Below are 17,595 nucleotides of genomic sequence, written 5' to 3' on the forward strand. Positions count from 1 at the left end.
TGCCAGGTGAAGCAAACGTGCTAGAACGGTAGGGGATGGGGATCTAGGTGAAGAGAGAGTGTTCACTGTCCTCTTTCTAGCAAATTGTAGGCTTGAGGGGGAGAGGGGTTTGAGTTTCGTTATCAGGTAAAACTAGTCGAGGGAGGGAGAGGACTGTACACGCAGCTCCCAGAGACGCGGTTAGGCGTGATGACGCAAATACAGACAGGTAGCAGAATTCTCCACCGGGCTTTGGAGAGCGGGTAGGAGGCAGGCAAGGTCCCGACCAGACAGGACAGCAGCAGAGGGTCGGGTGACCGTTGGGGTGCCCAGTGGCTCCACATCTCAGGCATTTGAGGGTAGCTTTCCCAAGTCAAAATTCACACCAACAGGCATTTGCTGATTACTGACAGTGTCAGGCGGGGCTGGGCCTACAATGAGGCAAGCAGGCACCGAGGGTGTGACTGAGGACAGGTACTCGTTCCTGGAGTCCTACAAGTGCCGCACGCGTGTGCCAGGCCCTGAGTGTGGGCACCTCCTTAAATCCTGCCCCGCAGGCTCCTTGCCTTGCCCTGTCTTGGCCCTGAATATCACTTTAACCTTGAAACTCCACGAGACAAGTACCATATATATCAGGCAGGATTCTTTGGATTGGGTTGTAAGGGTCGGAAAACCTGGCTTGACCTGTCTTAAGTAGGAGGGTACTTGGATCACGTAAGCAGAAGGGCTCACACGGATCTGGCTTCAGGAGCAGCTCGATCCAGCGTCCAGTGGATGTCACTCGGCTCTGTCTCTCTTCTTCCTTGGGCTGGGCTCCCTGCCCAGTTCATGTCTCCCCTCATGACTGTAAGCCACTGCCAGGGCCTCCTCCTCCAGGGAGGACATGCAGCAGAGAGAAGCCAGGGTCTCTGACCCACTGTTTTCCTTCTGAGTCTGGTTGCATCTCCTTGGACTTTCCTGGATCATGTACTCACCTCTGAACAATCCCCACGGCCGGAGGGAAGCAGTGGACCGAGTGGGTCAGGCCTGGGCAGCAGGGCTTCCTCCTCAGCTGAGGACAGAGTCAGCGGCAGAGCATGGGGTCTGGAGGTGGGGAAGGGGGCGGTCACCTGGAGGAAACTGAGGGCCTTTCTTGGGAGAAGGAGCGCACACGAAGCTGGGGAACCACAGGCGCTCACTGCACTGCCGTCGACCGCACCGTTTTATAAGCAGGGAGGTTGAAGTTCAGACGGGGTAAGTCACTTACCCAAGGGCACGCAGCAGAGTGAGTGGGATTGCTGAGATTCATACCCCCTGCTTCGACCCTTCTGTTCTCCGCACTCCCTGGGCTCCATCTTCTTCCACTGTTACCAGCTCTGCGAGGTCAGGGGCCCCATGCCGCCCGCCCGGGGTGCCGGCATCTGGCTTGGCAGGGCAGGTACCGAATGCTGGCGTTGACGCTTCGCCGGCAGCACTGGCAGTAAGTCTGCTCTGCGGGTCCCGGCTTCCAGCCCTGGAGGGCAGCGGGTACCGAACAAGGAAAAGCCAACTTCCATCCAAGGGAAACTTCAGTCTCAAAAATCAGCGGTAACATTAAGTTCTAAACCCGGGTTCTGGCTGCGTGCCCTTCCCCTTTTCCCCGGTGGTAATGATTTTTCATTTACTTCCAAGGATTCCTGAGGCAGCAAATTACAAGAACCACAAGCTGTCTGCAGCCAGCTACCTGATTGCTCTGGAGGTGTCCCCACCGCCCGTGCTCTCCCAGAACCTGTCGGGATCTCCGCTTGTCACGGTCCAGCTCAGGCACAGGATGGTGAGTTCACGTGGGTTCGCCCTCACTCCTGTTCTTCAGCCTCGCTTCGAGCATGTCGGGGAGTCTGTGGGGCTGGAGAAGGCCTCTCAGATGGCGCGCGCGCTCCCTGGGCTTCCTCCCCGGGACAAGGTTTTCACACGGCGGTGGGACGGGGCTGGTCTCGCGGAGTTGACGTTGGGTAAAAAGGCTTTCACAGATGTGCGTGCGTGGACGTTTCTGCTTGACGGTACATGTCCTTCTTGGCGGAGCAGGTGTGGTGGGCAGCTCTCACTCGTCTTGATAGTAGCCCTTAGCAACATGCAGCGCTCTCTTCTCCGTGCGAAACATGCTTTGGGGCTGAGGGTGGGCCATTTCTCCACTGTTTTGAGTTGTGAGTTCTTGGTCCTGCTGGGTCGTAACTGGAATTCTGTCCACATTCGCTTCATCATTGTCCACGGGTAAGAATGACAAGTGTCCGGGGACATGCTCTGTCCTTTCAACAATACGCAGCTTCTCTTGTGCAAGGATACGTCCCGAGATACGGTGTTGACTCAACATGTGAGTGTCGTGCTGTTCAAGCCTTTATTTATGAGCTCATCGTGGTTTTGGTCGTTTGGAGTTGTGCCAAAGACATTTCTCTCCAGGATTTCCTACTTTGTTCCATTCCATCCCATCCCATCCCATTCCACCACCCTTGACTGAAGACCTACTGTGTGCCGGCCACTGTGTTCTGGACCCCTCTCGTCCGTCCACGTGGAAGTGTATTTTCATTCCCTGGGTCTGCACGGGCCTTTCCCACCACCTGCACACACAGTCCTGGCCTCAGAATGCCCCGGCACCTGGCTTCTTTCTTTTTAAAAAAAAAAAAAAATCACAAAACATGAAAACAATTGTAAATTGTGGTAAAATATACATAACGTAAGATTTGGCACCTCCACCATGTGTAAGTGCACCGTCCCATGTCACAAAGCACGTTCACGCCCCTGTCCATCCCCACACTCTGCCGTCTGCCCAAACTGATGCCCTGCCCGCAGCCTCTGGTGCCCACCATCTACTCTCTGCACCCTGAATCTGACTGCTCTGGGGACCTCGTGTAAGTGGGATCCTCCAGGGTTTGTCCTTGTGGTTCTGGCTTATTTCCCTCGGCACTGCGTCCTCAGGGTCCATCCAGGTGGTAGCTCATGTCAGGATTTCCTGCTTGGAACGCTGAATAACATCCCGTTTTCATGCATGTAAAATACGCACCGTCTGTGCCCACCTGCCCATCCGTGGACGTTGGTTGCCCCTCCTTCTGTCCGCAAGGCTGCCGTGAACGTGGGTGTGTGCTCTCTGTCCCAGGCCCTGCTTTCGGTCCTTCTGGGTGTGTGCCCAGTGGTGCTGAAAGGTCACAGTCCTAGACTGACACTGTGCCCCGACTCTGTTCACACTAAAGCCACCCTTCTAACTGCAAAAACATTCTCAGGGTGCCCAGAGATCTCTGGCTCGCCACGTGTCCTCTGTCTTCGATGTGTAGACACATTGGACCCCGTCGACGTCCGTGCACCCTCAGCCCCCATCCCCACCTCACTGGCTCCCAGGACATGTTCCTCTTGGGGGGCCACCCCTGTACCTGCTGGCCCGTCCCTGGAGCATTGCCTCCTCTGACTCCAAGTGGTGTCCCTGTGACGCAACCGTGTGTTTACTTCTCTGAATTCATGGAAATGCTGAGATGCCAGTGTCACCACATACTGATGTCAGTGAGGACCCAAACCCACAGTGGCCCCATGGCCTTGACATGAAGGCCCTGGTCAGGTAGGTTTCCCAACTCCGGGTGCCCTATGGGGTGTGTTTCCCCCAGGCCTGTCCATCCTCTGGGCTCCCGGTTTCTGCCCCAGTGCTGCCTTTCCCTCTGGGTCTGAACCTTGGTGCCAGCCTGGGTTCCTGTCTGTGGGAGCCATGCAGGACCCACTGTGACCTTATTGTCAGAGGGTCCCCTTCCTGGCTCAGAGCTCTGGTTCTTACCTACTTCTGCTGGGTCAGGAGCTTCCCTACTGCTCCCCTTGCTTCATCCCCCCCACGTGCCCAGACTAACCTTCCAGAAGCTCAGACCAAATAACCCCACTCACCTATTTAGAATTTTCCAAGCTTCCCCGAAGAAGAATGTAAACTCTGGGCATCAGAGGCAGATCTCTGGCCGCGTGTTCTAGCCCGACTTTCCATGTGAACTTCTCCCTCCAGGGAAGTTGGAGTGCTGGCTTTCCATGTTGGACATGTCCTCCTCCCACCTCCCGACCCCCCCGAGAGCCGTCTCTGCACCCTCCCAGCACCACGACAGAGGACCATGCAGCCCCACCGTGTAGCCGGCGTGGGGGGTTCTTGAAACCACTGAGCCCTTCCTCACGGGGCCTGGCGTTGAGCTTTGGTGCAGGGCAGTGGCTCGGTACCTGCTGGGTGGGTGAAAGCTGCGCTGAAAGTTGGCGGCCCCAAATGAGTAGCCTTGTCCTCGAGCTGTGCTGGCATCTGCGTACAGTCGCATGGTTCTTTCCGTGGAGAGGACGCTCGCCGCTGGGGCAGAGGTCCTCCCCGGCTGCCGCCATGCAGAAGGATGAGCTCAGAGGCTGTAGAGGTTTGGTCCGGGTGAGGTAGAGACGTTTCTAGTGCTTCTGTGTTGGTATTATCGTATGGCACGGAGAGAGTGTGAGTCTGCGATTAAGCAAGCGTATATAACGCAGAGAAGGCTTGTTTTAGAAGACTCTGGAACCTCGTGCGTTTGAGGCTGAGGTCAGGCAGGGCGGGGCAGGCTCAGTGGCTCGGGTTCAGGGCGGCTTGTTTTAGAAGACTCTGGAACCTCGTGTGTTTGAGGCCGAGGTCAGGCAGGACGGGGCGGGCTCAGTGGCTCGGGTTCAGGGCCTGTCGTCCTGGTGTGCGGCGACTGGAACGCCCCTCCAGAGCTGGTACGGATAAGAGCAGCGCGGTAACGTACGTGGCTGTGAAACGTCTACACCGTGGAACCGATACGGGTAAACACAAGGGTGGATTAGTCCTCTGAGAAGCTCATTCACTCACATGTACAGGCGTTGGTTTGCTCTACCGATATCGGCTCTGTGACGTCGACCGAGTGACCAGCCTTGCTGTGTCTCAGTCCGTCAGGTGTAATAACAAACGTGGGACTGATCACACGGACCCACGGGGCCAGTGAGCTCTCTTGTCCTGCCCCTGGTCTTCAGTGCGGACACAGAAGCCAGCCTTGGCTAACGTTAGCAAAGGGAGTTTTCCGGAAGGACAGCTCATAGCCCACGGGGTGGGGGTGGGGGACTCAGCCAGGAGGCCCGGTGCTGGTTTTGTCACTTTAGCCCCGTGAGGTGAATAGGAGCCGCCATGCTCTGTGTCTGTGTCCCCGATCTAAACGCAAAACTCCAGGAGGGAGAGCGAGAGGCTGTGGCCAGAAGGTGGCAGGGAAGCAGGTGCTGCTCCCCCAAGAGCACACGCGTGGTGCAGTCAGTCCGCGGGGGCTGGGTGGGCGGGCGGGAGGACGGCACACAGCGCTAATGCCCATGTGCGCTTGGCCACTGCTGCCTCTGGATGGGGGATGCGGCTGTGCACGCTGTGGAGCGCACGTGTGGAAGCGTGACAGAATCTAGTGTCGAGTGAGCAAACCTTCCAGAGGGTCTTAAAAACAAGGATGAGCGTGTATTTGAGCCCCGGTGAGGACCGCTCCCCGGGATGCGTGACCTTCGCAGACAAGAGAGAGGAGAGCGAGCGCGGGAAGGAGTGTGTAACACAGGGCTGCGTTTGCTTCCGTGGCGTCAGCAGTGACATCACGGTGACCAAGGACGTCCCAGAAGATGACACACTCGACCTTGTGCTTCGAGCGCGTGCGGGTTTGCAGGCTTCGGAGGGATGGGCGCTTGCGGAGGTTTTTACTCTCACGTTCAGTTTGACGTGTTTCTCGCAGGTTATTTGCTCACGACGCAGACGGACAGCGTGTGCTCGGGGCGGAAACGGACCCCTGCTCTGAAGGGTGGGGAAGCCCCTCCGACCTCGGCAGGAGCGGAGCCTCCCTGGGGGACGGTGCAGGGCCCAGCAGCGGGAAACATGGAAGGTTTCCTTTATCAGGAGCAGCCAGATTGTCCTCCGACATGCCCCGGGCTCACGGACAGGGGCTGTTTCCCTGAGCGCAGGGCCTGGGCGCCTTGACTTCCAGGGCCCGCAGCTGTGAGCGTGAGAACATGGCGCTGGGGCCCCTGGCCTCGGTCCTGCGGTTCACGGTGTGGGATTTGGCTTCGTCGGGGTATCGCCACAACTTGTGATTTTGTGAAGAGAAGCCTTAAATCTGGCTTTTAAATTATATCTCTGCATTTGTACTGTTGGCAGCTAATTCATATCCGCCTTTAACCTTGTCAACTGAAATGTACCTGGGTTGAAGTTCAGCCCGTGGGTCGCCACTTGATGAGCTCTATTTTTTCTTAGCTTTTTATTTGAAATGGTTTTAAACTCACAGAAAAATTGCAGGACAGTAGAGTTTCTGGGTACCATTCACCCACCTTCCCCTAATTCTACTCTTTAAAAGTAACTACTGAAGCCTGGAAACGGACGGTGATGTTACCGCACTGTGGACAGGCTTCAGATGTTCTCAGTTTACCCACTTAGGGATGTTTTCTGTTGAGGATCTGGCTCTCGAGAGCTCCTCCAGCCATCCTCGGTTTGGGACGATCTGATATCTTCTCAGGATTAGGTTGAGGTTATGCGTCTTTGACAAGGAAACCGCAGGAGTGAAGTCAGGCCAGTCTTACCATGTCTCATCAGCCTGTATCAGTTTCCTGTGGTGTCCTGACAGAGCACCACAGCGGGGCGGCTGAGACAGCAGAGAAGTATGTTCTCCTGGTTCCAGAGGCGCGGGGTCCCGGTCCCGGTCCAGGTGTGCTGCAGGGTCCCGGTCCAGGTGTGCCGCGGGGTCCTGGTCCCAGTCCAGGTGTAGCACAGGTCCCGGTCCAGGTGTGCCGCAGGGTCCTGGTCCCAGTCCAGGTGTGCCGCAGGGTCCCGGTCCAGGTGTGCCACGGGGTCCTGGTCCCAGTCCAGGTGTAGCACAGGTCTCGGTCCAGGTGTGCCGCAGGGTCCCGGTCCAGGCTGGCGCCTCCCTAGCACCCCCCGCCCCGAGCTGCAGGCTCCGTCTTCTGCCGCGTCCTCAGGGATGGTGCCCCATGCGCATCTGCGTCCCGCTCTGCTGTCTGTGCAGATTCAGTCCTGTGGGACAGGCTCGTTGGGGGGACCCCACTTCACCCGTCACCCTGCACACACAGTCACATCCCGTGGTACGGGTGGTGGGCTCCCCTTGTGTGGGTTTGGGGGGACAGTTCATGACACAGGCAGTACGGGGCGCTGTTTTCTCTGGTGATGGCCGCTGTCATTGATTGGCTGAGGGGGCGGCCTCCAGGGTTATCCCCTGTGAACTTACTGTTTCTTTTGCAAATTCTGAGTCTCCTGTGGAGTAGAGCACGAAACCCCACGGCTCCTTGGTCTCATCATATTTTTACCATGCATTTTCGCTTCTCTTGGTGGTTGCTGCCTGCACGTTAGCACTGTACCATTTGCCTGGAGGCGGTTTTCCATTTCTGTCTTCGCTTCTCCATTTGTAAGTGCAGTTCTGTTAGAAGGACAACTTGCTATTTCCGTGTTCAATTACTTATTTATATCGACGTGACTCACGGATACTCATTTTATCCCATAGGTCGTAACCCAGTACTACCAGTCCATGTTTTGTTACTCAGATCATCCCAGGATTGACCATTTGGAGCTTTGTCCAGTTGGCTCCTGGGTCCCTTTGAGATGCCATCCTTGCGTTCGAGTCCTTCCTTTCTTTCTGGTGTGAGAGGTATTCTGGGCTCATGCAAGCAACCGTTTTCCAGAGAGCCCTGGGTCCTTTTACTGGGGAGAGGTGCTGAAAAGCCAGAGTCGAGGTGCTGTGTGTGCTCAGATCTGCTGGGGTGTCACTATTTCTCCATTCTCTGAGTGGACGGGGCCGGGAAGTGCGTGAACGCACGCGTGAAGCAGATGCAACCCCTGTGCTTCCCACATCTGCCCATCTGCACGTGGGATTCAGATGTGAGCTCCTTCTGAAGCTGTTTCCTGCCTGAGACCCAGGGATCATCCAAGAGCCAGGGTCACCTTGAGAGTTAGAGGCCTGGCTCTTGTTATTCTCGGTGTTTTTCCATGTTTGTGTAAGCCTGGGGCACACGTGGAGTCGTTCTGGAGTCACTGAGCTGTCCCCGGCGGGAGGCAAGTGTACTAACAGGAGGATGGGCTTGATTCACGGTCTCTTTGTCGTTAGCCCTACGCTGTGTGGTTAGAATTGTTTTACAGAGTTAGCTGGGCTGGTTTCCTCCTTCAGAGTGGCTTCTGATGCCTTTATGATAGAGTGAGATTTGTTGGTGCCTGTTTGTGAGACAGTATGGGCGTGGGCCTGTTCTGGTCCATTTCAGTGACTCGGTTTGGGGGTTTGTGTAGGTAACACTGCACGGTCTGAAGGTGAGGTGAACACAGGCAGGAGCTCAGGGCTGTGCCCAGCCCCGCTCCATCTGCACCCCCGGGCTTTCACCGCATCCCCACCCACATCCTGGCGGCAAGCAGCCCCATCAGCTCCTGGCTCATCCTTCTTTTGTGCCAAGTGAATCGACCCGTGTGTTCTCTCACTGCTCCTCCGGCTCTCAGGGAGGGGAATTAGAAGCTCTTTGGCATGTCGCAGTTCCCACTCCACAGGAAATCCTGGAAATCAGCCAGTTCATAGAATCTTCTGCTGTTTCTTATGGCTGCATAGCACTCCACCATGTGGCTTTAGTCAGCCATCCTGGGGCTTGTCCGGCTCCTCTGCTCACACAGGCAACTATGCTTTTCCGGTGTTTTGCAGTTACACACGGTTTGTTGATTTGCGAATGACCATGTGCACCTGCCCCTTCCTTCGGGGAGTGACACAGGCCCCTCGCCAGCGCGCCCTCCCAGGCCTGCCTCTTCCCTCCCTCGTTGTGGCCCCTGGCAGTGTTCAGGGGCCGTGGAGTGACAGACGGCAGAGAGAGAGCGAAGACTCTCTGTTTCTGCAAATGAGCTAATTCTGGGAACGCTTCTGCCCAATTCAGTCCTCTCCTCTCTTGAGATCCGTGCATGTGTTTAATTCACCTTTGTAGATACAACATTATGAACTGTCAACCACAGGTAGTAAGGATCTTACAGATTGAATATCACCATGGTTTGGGGAGCGGTGAGGCCTGGAATTAGCCACCCCCAAGGGAGCAGTGGGAGCAGAGGGCTCCGCTGGACTGTGTGGGCCCGGGCTCAGTGTCCCCTGGGTCCTGATGGACGGCGGGGGGCCGTGGCTTTGAGGGAGGCCAAAAGCCACTGGGGCACCATTCAGGCTTCTAGATGCAAGACGCTAAGCAGAGAGTACTTGCAGGGGCATCTTTTTGTTCTGGAAGGCTTGGGGCGGGACCCGTGACGGCTTTCATCAGCCCTTGACCAAATTTTCCTGCCCCAGGAGCATCGGAACAGGCCAGAAGGCCGTGGGAGCGTGGAGCAGGGGCAGCCTCCCTCAGACCCTTCCCGCGTCCCCACAGCATCCTGCACTCTGGGCTGCCGGTCTGGGCGTCGGGTAGGACTCTGCGTCTGTGTCTGCTGTGAAGCTGGAAGGTGCCAGTTTCAGAACTGGAGAAAAAGAAAGGGTGGATTAAAACGCAGTCCCCGTTTTAATGGTTGGTTACTGTAGTTATTTTTAAAAGAGAAAGGCTTTGAGCAAAGAATCCCGTCTTGAGGAGAGGCAGAGAGGAATTTTTATCATACCCAAAGAGGATGCTAATTGAGGCTTGTCTTCGCCAAGCGTTCTCTAGGGTTTTGGGGCTTTTTCTTTTGAAGGTTGCCTTTGCATTTCTGAGGATGTTTTTGGAGGCAGGCTTTTTTGAATTAAAATGATTCGTCTGATGGGAAGCATTTTTCGAGGAGGCCTTCACCCGCAGGCTGTGTGCAGCGAGCTCAGAAGAAACATGGGGTGCGCATAGACTGTCTCCCCGACTCCGTGGGGATGCAGAATGTTTATTCCAACGCCGGGCCAAGGCCTGAGGCCCACAGTTGTGGCACAGAGCACGGTGTGGACTGGGAGGGCTCTCCAAGGGGATGGTGGTGGCAGGCCCAGCCCGGGCCTGTCTTGGAAGTCCCCTAGAGGACAGCTCGCTGAGCTCCCCCACCCCTGCCCACGGTGCTCAGTCCATCACCCAGTGCGCTTTGGGGTTACTCTGGATGGTCCCGCTGCGGAGGACACCCGTGAGCCCAGGCTGTGTTCAGAGCCCGGGCTCTGGAGCATGCACAGTGAGGACACGGGTGGAGGGGGCATGCCTGGGGGGTGCTGTCTCGTCTTGGGGCCCCGCCATGGCCTTCCAGTGCCCTCCAGGGGGCTGACTCATTTTGTCAAGCGTTCCCTTCTGAGCCTGGCAGGAATTTCTCTTCCCAGAGTGCCTGCTTTACTGCCCGGGGGGGGCACGCTGGTCACCAAGAGCCGGCACACCTGTGTCTCGTCCACCAGGGCTGATCAGCACCTGGAGCGGTGTCCACAGTGGCCCCTGAGTGACACTGAGCCCTCTGGCGCTCGCATCTCCGTGAGCAGGGGGAGGCTCAGACACGCTCAGGCACATGGCAGAGTCTGAACTTCGGCCTCTGGAATTTGCTTGTCTTTCAGGCACTGACCTCCCGACTCAGATAGCTCCGGCCTCTTTTGCTCCCCATCGTGTTGACAAAATTCGTCTCGTCAGGGCTCCCGCCGCGGTGCTGTGATTCTGGGCCCTTCTGTGTGTTCCGGTGTGGAACAGCGTCCCTGGCCTCTGCCGGCAGCATACCCTCCCCAGCTGTGGGGACCACATACGTCCCCAGACTGTGCGGGAAGTGTCTGGGGCTCCTCGTGTCCGCTGCTGCCAGAGCCGGGTCCTCCTCCTCCGTGCTGCGTCCCCGCCTGCCGTCATCACGTAGCTCTGCGCTCTTATCCATGGTTTGGCTCTTTCTGGGTTTGGGCTGTGAAAGAGTCACTTTTCTCTGTTTCTTCACTTGTAACATTCAAACCAGATGTACGACAAGTGCAAGCAAGTGGGTCGACTTCACGGTGGGGCACGGACCCTCCTGACGGGCTGTGGCACGGAGCTGTCACTTCCCTAGGATTTGTTGTGAGCAGGAAAAATGCTTTGTTGTCTTTTTATAGTCACTCTTAGGTGCGTTGGGGACCTCGAATATTCCTACCCTGCAGACTGTGGTGGAAACCGAGGTGCCCACATAGACTTATTTGACAGAAACACGGCACGCGCACACACTCCATGCACGTACACACACACACACACACACAGGCACATACCGACGCGTGTGTATGTAGCCCAATGTCACTGAAGTCCCAGCAGCCGGTGATACCCAGTGCTGACATCTTGATGGGCCTCCTTCAGCAGGTTCACGCGTGCGCTGTGAAGTGGGGTACACGCTCCATGCCGTGAGGTGCCTCCAGGTTTTGTTTAACACGTGTTCATGTGCCAGGAACTGAGCACCGTAAGTCACTTCCGTGGCTGCATTATAGTCTTTTGATCACCGTTCTGTGGCTACGCGTGGTTTGTTTCGTGTCTCCGTCACCGTAAACACCACAACGAGCCATTGTGTTCCTGTTCGATGTCACTTCAGGAGAACATCCTGGAGCAGCTCCGTCGAAGTCTGCACCTTGTCCTGCTTCACAGTCTGTTGTGGGCGTGTGAGGCAGGTCTGCGTTTCCTCACCACGGGGCGAGTGGGGTTCAGACGCATGTGTCGGGGCTGGAGTTCACAGTCCGCAGACCTGGCTTCTCACTCCCCGCAGTGTTGAAAGTAGACGTGATACGGAAGTACAGCAAGCTCGCAGAAATGCACGTGGGTGAGTGTGAACACACCTGTGAGCTTGCCCCCGCCCCATCCGTCAGACGTGGCTGGGACGACCGCCCTTCTCCAGCACCGCCTGCCTTCGGCGACTGTGCGCACACACTTGTTTGGTGCGAAGCCGGGAATGGAACAGCCGGGTCCTAGGGCACGCGCGTATTCAACCTGAGTAGGTAATGCCACGCCGGTTCCCGCGCGGATGCTGCCTTGCCCCCCACCGTTGGCTGGTGGGCATCCCCGCTGCCAGCACCTGTGGTGGGGGTCGTCCTAGCTTAGTCATTCTGGTGGCTCACAGTGTCTCATTTTGGGTTTTCATTTGCTTTGCCCTGGTGACTACTGAAGGTGGCTACCTTTGAGGGTAGTTATTGAACATCTTAATGTCCTTTTTTGTCTCTGCTCTTCAAGTCGTTTGCCCATGTTGGGTGGTTTGCTTTTTTCTCACTGATTTTTTTAGGAGTTCTTTGCATACGTTGGGTGGGAGTTGTTTTGGATGCGTGAATGGCAAATATCTTTTTCACCTGGTCTGGCCTTTTTACTCTTGGGGCGTCTCCTGAGGAGCTGCAGCTTTGACCTGTATGCAGTGTGATGCACCGAGCTCATGCCGCCTCGGCGAACCTCACCCCAGCCCAGTTTGCAGAGACACTCGTGGCTACCTAAAACTTCGTTGTTTTCTAGCCCTTCTCTGACTGCCCTCTGTGTGCTGTGAAGCAGGGTTGGGGTCTCCCTTCTGCAGGAGGGTCAGCGTCCCCTCCACAGCAGTGTCACCTTGCCGAAAATCAAGCGGTCACATCTATGTGGCTCTGTCTCTGGACTCTGTTCCTGCCTCCTGCCTGTTCATTCTGCTGCCAGTACCCGCCGTCCTGACTGCCACAGCTTTCCAACAGGCCCTGCCGCCTGCTCGGGGCCCTGGCTTTGCTCTTCCAGGCCGCTGTGGCTGTTTTGGGCAAGATAGCCATTGTCACATTTGATGCCCATTGCAAACTTCCCTTCAGGAGGCTGTTGGGACTCGTGCTGTCCCCAGAGGGCTCGCCGGCACCCATCTGCCCCGTGGCTGCAAACCTGGCAGCTACAGAGTCCCATCGCGCTGGTGTCGTTTTGCTCTGCGGTTTTATTTTTTACATCGTCTGTTTCCTTACTGACTTCCAAGTCTTCTCTGGCTGTGGCATCATCTGCCACCCTGGTTTCTTACTCTGTTCTGGCCACGTGCAAGTCAGCACTGCTGCTGTTGTTGGTGTGTCCACTGTTTCTCCGCAAGAAGGCACGCTGCTTTCCTCCCTCTGCCGTAACAGGTTACCATGAGCTGAGTGGTTCAGACAACATGGCCTTGCTGCCCTGCAGTCAGGAGGTCGGGCCTCCAGGTCAGTCTCGGGGGTCTGTGCTCCTCCTGGAGGCCCAGAGGAAGATCTGTTTCCTTGCCTCTTGCGGCTCCAAGGCACCGCGTTCCTTCACTTGTCCCCCTTTCTGCATCCAGAGCCAGCAGCACAGCATCTTCAGACCTCTCTTCCTGACCCCGCTTCCGTAGTCAGCCTGCATCTCTGACATGACCCCCTGCCTCCCTCTCGAAGGACCCTCCCCACCTGCACATCTTTATGTTAAGCCTGTCCACAAGTCCCTTTTGCTACGTGAAGGGCATCCACAGGTTTTGGGTATGTTTGGACCCTGCAGATCAACAGGAGCCCCTTGCAGGGCCGTGCTGTCCTGGTCCTCGGGGAGATGGGCACAGCCCCGCTGCAGGTGAGCACTGTCCCTCCTGAGAGTTTCTGCATCCAGCCCTCTTCACTCCGACTGACGTGGCGGGACGTGGGGGCAGATAAGTGCTCGCAGCGTGTTATCCCCCACCCGCCGAGGCCGGGCCTGAAGTGGACACTGTCCAGCTCCCGTCCCAGATCACTCCTGTGACCGCTGTCTCCCCTCTGAGCTACAGTCTGCTGACTGTGCTCCCATTTCCGGCGTGTCCCACTTCATGCAGCGTCACGGTGGTGTACGTGGTGCCCGTCACTGTCGCTCTCATGCACACCCCCTCTGCTGCCTGCCCTGCGTTTCCAGTGACTCCAGTGCACACAGAACTGCTGTCCCCTGCCTCTGCCAGCGGTCCCCCACCAGCAGCAGAGCCACCTTCTAAAGAAGCACATCGGGTCATCTGCCTCTCTGCTGGGGAGTCTCCCAGGCTGCCTTCCCAGGGGGTGAAGAGAAACCCCTCCCCATGGCCCAGTGTGCCCGTCTCAGCCCCCCCCCCCATGCCACCCTCCTCATCCGCCCCTACTGCAACCACAGGGCCTGTGCACATGCTGTTCTCTCTGCCTGGAGCAGCCCCCTGCTCCCGTTACTGGCCACTCCCAGTGCCCCCCCGTCTCAGCTCTGCTGTCACTCATGGATCGAGCGGGCATCGCTGTGGTGTCCCGTTTCTGGTGGCACTGCGTGCCTCACGGGGTCGTTTTGTTAGTGTTTGTCTCTCCCCCAGCTTCCACACGGGGTGCGTTCTCCCTCGTCAGGCTGTGCACAGCATGTGGTGCTAAGGAGAATGGGGTCACGGAGCTGGGAAAGCTGGTGACATCCTCCAGGTGACACAGCCAGGCTTGGGGTCTGCAGGGCTGAAGGCGTGGGGTCGCGGCCAGGTCTGTGAGACACCGAAGCCCCGAGTTCATGTGCCAGCAGGATGCGCCCGTCTGTGGAGTGAGGTCAGGCCTCACCTGACTCTCCAACCTGCTCAGCTTCGTGCCCCTCCTGCCCCCCCAGGCAGACTTCACCATGCCAAACCTGAGATTTCCTGCAGGCGGTTGATGAGGCCATGCTAGCGGCCGGCCCTAGACACGACGCACTGTTGGTCGTTCTGAGACTCGAAATTTGAAGCTGCAACAGCCCATTGCTTCAACAGCATGATGCTGCTGATATGTTTTGAAGGAACCATAATTTTTTTTAAAGATTTATTTATTTATTTATTTCTATTAGGGAGAGAGAGCGAGCAGGGGGAGGGGCAGAGGGAGAGAATCTCCAGCAGCAGACTCCCCACTGAGCACGGAGCCCGACCCGGGACTCGATCTCATGACCCTGAGATCATGACATGAGCTGAAACCAAGAGTTGGAGGCTCAACTGACTGAGCCACCCAGGTGCCCCAACTCATTCCCCTCCTTGTTCACCGGTGCAAACACAGCAAAGCCTGTGTGGGCTTTACAGATCGACCTGCGTCAGGGGTGTGAGGCCACTGCTGGCCACACCCGGCTGGTCCGAGCTCGGGGGATGCGGGGCTTGCGGAGAGCCCCCCACCACGTCTTCATGGCAGCTCACGTGTGCGGCCCCTGCTGGGCCCTGACTCCTCTGTTTCAACCTTTAAACCTCGCAGAAACATGTCCCCAAGCCCTTGCCGACGGCCTGAAGTGACCTGGCACCTTGCCTGACGCCTCACACACAGACCAGGTTCTCAGGATGGCAGGCAGTGGTGGGTGCCCAGACCCGAGCGGGCGGAGGTCCCACTTCTGCTGACTGCTGGGTGTCTGTTCTCTTATTTTGAATCTCAGAGTGGGGTAGTGGTTGATGGAGAGCTCACGTTATTTTCTAAACTAGAGTTAACACATTTTCTGGTTTTTTTAAAAGAGAATCAAGACCTTTTGCTAAATATGCAGTTTTCAAAAAATTCTGACCAGTGTTCAGGCCATGCTGAGCATGTGTGGGGACGGCTCGGCCAGCTGGCTGCATGATCACGGATCCTGCAGTTTCCCCCAGACATTTGCCTGGAAGGGGTATGAAGTCAGCCAGGAGTGGGGCTTTTGGGGGAAGTTTAGGGGAAGGTGTTCATCCCCTCATGGCCAGCAGGGCTGGGACTGTGGTGGGAATGTGGACAAGGAGGTCCAGAGCAGGTGAGGGGTGGGAGAGGTTGGCGGGGGGATGCCCAGGTGGACAGCCATGAGGTGGAGGCAGAGGAGGGCGGGTCAGCTCAAGCCCCCATCAGGGGTAAGCCCACCTGCCCACGAGGGTGGACATCAACTCCATGTATTCCCCACCCCCAATCCTGGTATAAACAGCAGTGAGGGCGCTTTCCTGAGCCTGGCACTGGCCAGAGCTGCCCATGAGGGCAGGAGCCCCACTGCTGCCACCCAGGACTGAGACCATACAGCAGAGGGGCTGGGCCTGCCATCCAGGGGCGGCCCCTGGAGTCGCCCATAGATGAGACACATGGGCACTTAAGGTCCCCGTGGGACGTGCTCCTGCCTGGCCTGAGTCCCAGGTGGCCACAGGGGCCCAACTTCCTCTGCTCTGAAGAGAGCCGTGGCTGACCCTTGACCTTGGCATCAGGAGAAAACTGGACATGGTGGGGGGGCCCCAAGTCTGCTAACCGGCAATCTTGAGGGCATGTCCATCCTGTCCCCTAGTCTGGCCATTTTCCCAAGGGGTGCTTTTACATGAAATTTCCTGATTTTTACATATGTGCCCCACACACATATATGAACAGGACGTGGCTGGCAGCACGAGGTGGGGCCCACACCAGGGCCGTGTGCGGAGGAGGGGGCAGGGGACCCGTGCTTGGGGTGGGGGGAGGTCGAGGCAAGGTCCGAGGAAGATCAGCGGTCCCCGTCAGGTCTCCTGGGACGGGCACTGTGCCTGGTGCCGCGAGTCCCCAGGGGCCCAGAGTTGGCGGGGTGGAACATTGGAGGTGGCACACCAGCCGCACAGGGAGCCCCACCCCCAGGGACCGTACAGCAGAACGTCTGCTTTGGTCTCTCGGAAGCCAGGAGAGGGGCAAGTCCAGCTCAGCCTGAGCCCAGGGTCTCCGTAAAAACAGGCCTGCACCGTGACCGGTCGTCAGCTGGAAGGGCTGAGGCCACACGCGCTGAGCAGAACGAGGAGGGGGTGTCCTCGCTCCCAGGCCGCTGCTTTGTGCAGCTTCTCCCCGAGCGCACTCGCACCGCGAACACGGACGCACCAAGCCCTAGGGAGCGTCTGAGCATGGGGAGGAGCGCTCGCTGGACAGAAGGCTGGCTTTCCCTGGGGCCCACAGACATTTCCTTTCACATCGTGACTTTGTCGCAAACAGTTTATAATGGGAGATTTCACATAAGAACCAGGATTTCCATCCGTTTTCTCGCTTGGAAAATGGAGGCTCTGAGAAGATCTGAGGAAAGTGGGCCTAGAGTGACTCACATACAAGCTGCTGACCTCTGGGTGGCCCTCGGGTCTCCAGAGCCCGGCCCGGTGGCGGGCCCCCGTGCGTCACTTCCCGGCCCCACGGGAACCCAAGCCTGAGACCCGGGACATGACGCTGCCTCCACGGGGAGGATCTGCTGTGGCTTCACAGCTTCCCAGCGTTGTTGCTCATCTTACGGGGACCTGGGGACGCTGGTCAGCGGGACGCGGGCAGCCGGCGGGGAGCAGGGCGGTCGCCCCCACCTGCTTCACCTTCTCCCCGTCCCCTCCTCCTTCCTCCTCGTCCTCCTCCTAAACGGCGTTAGTCTTTCAGAGAAGGGTACAGTGGTAAGCGGTGATACCCTGAAGCCCACGTGTTTGGTGTACATATTTGAAATACATGTGAAAACAAACATAATTAAATAGAAAACACTTCCGTCTCTCTCAGTTGCGTGGACCTAGAATTGTCTTTGGTCCCTGAGTGGGCAGCCAGCCCGAGGGAAACGGTGCAAACCAACAGGGTTTGGGAGTCAGCTCCAGAAAAGCCCCAGGTGTAGCCCTGCACAAATTCTGAGTTGTGGGGTAAAGTGCCCACCCTTGGGGACTTGTTCAGGACACGGGACTCATGGCGGCAGCATGGGACCAGCCTCACGGGGCAGCGGGAGGGACCACGCATGAGGAACGTCACAGTGAAGCTGCGAAGTTGCCTTCACTCTTGGAGCTGAGCTTGCGACGTGGTGGCCCTTGTGCCATGTTTGGCCCGAGGTTGCCCCACACCACATTTCAGATGGTTTTGAAGCAGTCACCAATATTCAAAGTCAGGATTT

General features: G+C 57.3%; 1 protein-coding gene across 2 annotated transcripts in view; it reads left to right on the forward strand.

The window, feature by feature from the left end:
* ADGRD1 (adhesion G protein-coupled receptor D1) overlaps positions 1–17,595 on the forward strand; it is a 126,040-nt gene that overhangs the window by 47,442 nt on the left and 61,003 nt on the right. For both annotated transcript variants that reach the window (XM_040620049.1, XM_040620050.1), the window contains one exon: positions 1,630–1,771. In XM_040620049.1, the coding sequence (XP_040475983.1) occupies positions 1,630–1,771 (142 nt within the window). The remainder of the gene's footprint in view (positions 1–1,629; positions 1,772–17,595) is intronic.

The sequence above is a fragment of the Ursus maritimus genome, unplaced genomic scaffold (assembly GCF_017311325.1).
Source record: "Ursus maritimus isolate PB19 unplaced genomic scaffold, ASM1731132v1 scaffold_33, whole genome shotgun sequence".
Classification (NCBI taxonomy): Eukaryota; Metazoa; Chordata; class Mammalia; order Carnivora; family Ursidae; genus Ursus; species Ursus maritimus.